This window comes from Aptenodytes forsteri, unplaced genomic scaffold (assembly GCF_000699145.1).
Source record: "Aptenodytes forsteri isolate BGI_AS27 unplaced genomic scaffold, ASM69914v1 Scaffold198, whole genome shotgun sequence".
Classification (NCBI taxonomy): domain Eukaryota; kingdom Metazoa; phylum Chordata; class Aves; order Sphenisciformes; family Spheniscidae; genus Aptenodytes; species Aptenodytes forsteri.
In genome coordinates, this window is record NW_008795697.1 from 259,490 (window position 1) to 261,488 (window position 1,999).

Sequence of the window (1,999 nt, forward strand, 5' to 3'; positions counted from 1 at the left end):
ACGGGGGGGGCGGGGGGGGCTCCTGCCGCTCTGGGACTCGGCTGTGTTGCCACCACTGGGGTCCCTGCTGCGGGAGCAGCGCAGCCTAATCCCGTTGAGCGCCGTGTCGTCCTCCATTACCCCCTGGGACGCCTCTACCTGTGAGGGAACGGAGGTGGGGGGTTAACTCCCTGTGGGAGCAGGGTCCCTGGACCAGCTGTGGGCACTGGGATGGAGGCTGCACCTTGAAGCTAATGCTGCTGGCGTAGGAGCCCTTGGGGCACATCTCCGGCCAGGCCCAGTCTCCCCAGGGTCCCCCACTGAACACGGCAATGACCGAGGCATCCCTCCCACCCAGGTCCCACTCCTGCCCCTGCCCTGCAGTGCCTGCAAGCCCCGCAAGCAGCAGCAGCAGGACCTGGCCCCACGGCATGGCTGCCCTGCCTGCAGCCGGACCACTGGGCTCTTATACCTAGCAGGCTGGCAGGAGGGACCTGGCAGCATCTCAGTTACCTTCCCAGGGTGCCCAGGCCTGTTGGACGGCCAGGATTAGCTGCAGGAGAGGGGTGCAGGGAGCTGATCCACGAGCTCTTTGTTTGGGTCCCTCTCCGGGCAGCTCACCTGGAGCCAGCGGGCATCCCAGTGCCAACCAGGGCTCAGGGCAGCATGGAGCTGGGGCACTTTCCCCTCCCACTCTGGGCTCCCACCATGTGCAAGATGCTATTTGCATTCTGACTTTTGCTCTTTCTTTCTTTTTTGCAGTTAAAATGAAGAGGCACATTCACCGATACCTCTGATGGAAATCCCTTCCCATCTTCTCTGCCCTCATTCCCCAAGTTATCCATTTCATCATGGCTTCACGCTTCATTTGTCCCAGCTTGCTTTTCAGTTGCACCCTCCTCTTTCAGAGGGTTATCATCTTACTGCTTAACAGCCACTTTCTGCAGTAACAGCTCTTTTAAGGATTTCTGAGTGTTTTTATTTCCATGAGTCTTGGATAAGAGACTTCCAGCCACCCCCATGACAGGACCTGGCTGCCCTTTTAGATGCTTCTTCAATTTCTTCTGCCTGGGCTCCTCAGTTTCCTCCTTCCGAAGTCAAATGCTACTGCGGGGGGACTGGTGACCTCTTCCCCTTGGGAGGATGCAGTTGCCATGCTGTTGTCCCACAAGTGGGATCCGGTACCTGGTGTGCAATAAGCCAATCTTACACACAGAGCCGAGATACTTATTTATCTCATGTTTGTGCAAAGATGGGTGCTAGGTGGCAATTCCACAAAGCCAGCACAGCACACAAAAGAACTACAGTGTATTTATATTGTTACATGATTAGCAAAAACCCACCTAAGTTCATGCTTATTGGTTAGTTATGTTCAAATTAGCCTCGCTTGCCATGTAAATTAGCACGCATGCTCCTTGCAGGTTTCTGGGAAGCAAGTCTTCCCAGTCTTGAGTTGGTGGTCGTGATCTCCCCCTGCCGCCTTTACCTTTCCCCTAGTTGCTGCAGTTTTTTGCTGACTTCTTGTTTCTTTGGCAATCATCTAGCCTCCAATGCCTTCTAGGGCAGTAAGTTCCCCTTTTATCAGTCTTCTAGTTCTTCTTCAAGGGCATAGTCGTTGTAAGGCATGCATTGTTCAAACAATGTAATCAGGCTAGTACAATGAAGACTACAGTCTAGGTATTAACCCAAACATACGGCTACAACGGTGGACCAAGCACTTGCTACTAGATCCCCCCCGGGGCTCAGACACGGCTGGGAGTCGAGCCTAGGGTCCCCGTGTGCCAGGCAGGAGCTTGAGCCACACCCGGCCGCAGAACAAGCCAGCCCGGGCCGTCCTCATTCCTCCCGCTCCGCAGCAAAAATCCCGGCGAGGGTGGGATTCGAACCCACGCATGCAGAGCACAATGGATTAGCAGTCCATCGCCTTCACCACTCGGCCACCTCGTCCTGCCCCACACCCCGCACGGCCCCGCCCCTCGCTAACCGGAGCGGGGCCCCGTCGCCCGCTGCCAGCGGGCCG

General features: G+C 56.3%; 1 protein-coding gene and 1 non-coding gene across 2 annotated transcripts in view; both read right to left on the reverse strand.

Annotated features, from left to right (window-relative positions):
* Positions 1-412, reverse strand: part of LOC103902137 (vitelline membrane outer layer protein 1 homolog) — a 1,079-nt gene extending 667 nt beyond the window's left edge. Inside the window, exons 1-2 of the mRNA XM_009283143.1 lie at positions 224-412; positions 38-138 (exon numbers count right to left, since the gene is read on the reverse strand). Of these exons, the coding sequence (XP_009281418.1) occupies positions 38-138; positions 224-412 (290 nt within the window). The remainder of the gene's footprint in view (positions 1-37; positions 139-223) is intronic.
* A 1,432-nt stretch (positions 413-1,844) lies between these two features.
* TRNAS-GCU lies at positions 1,845-1,926 on the reverse strand. Its single transcript has one exon. It is a non-coding gene; the product is annotated as a tRNA-Ser (tRNA).
* Positions 1,927-1,999: the final 73 nt, after the last annotated feature.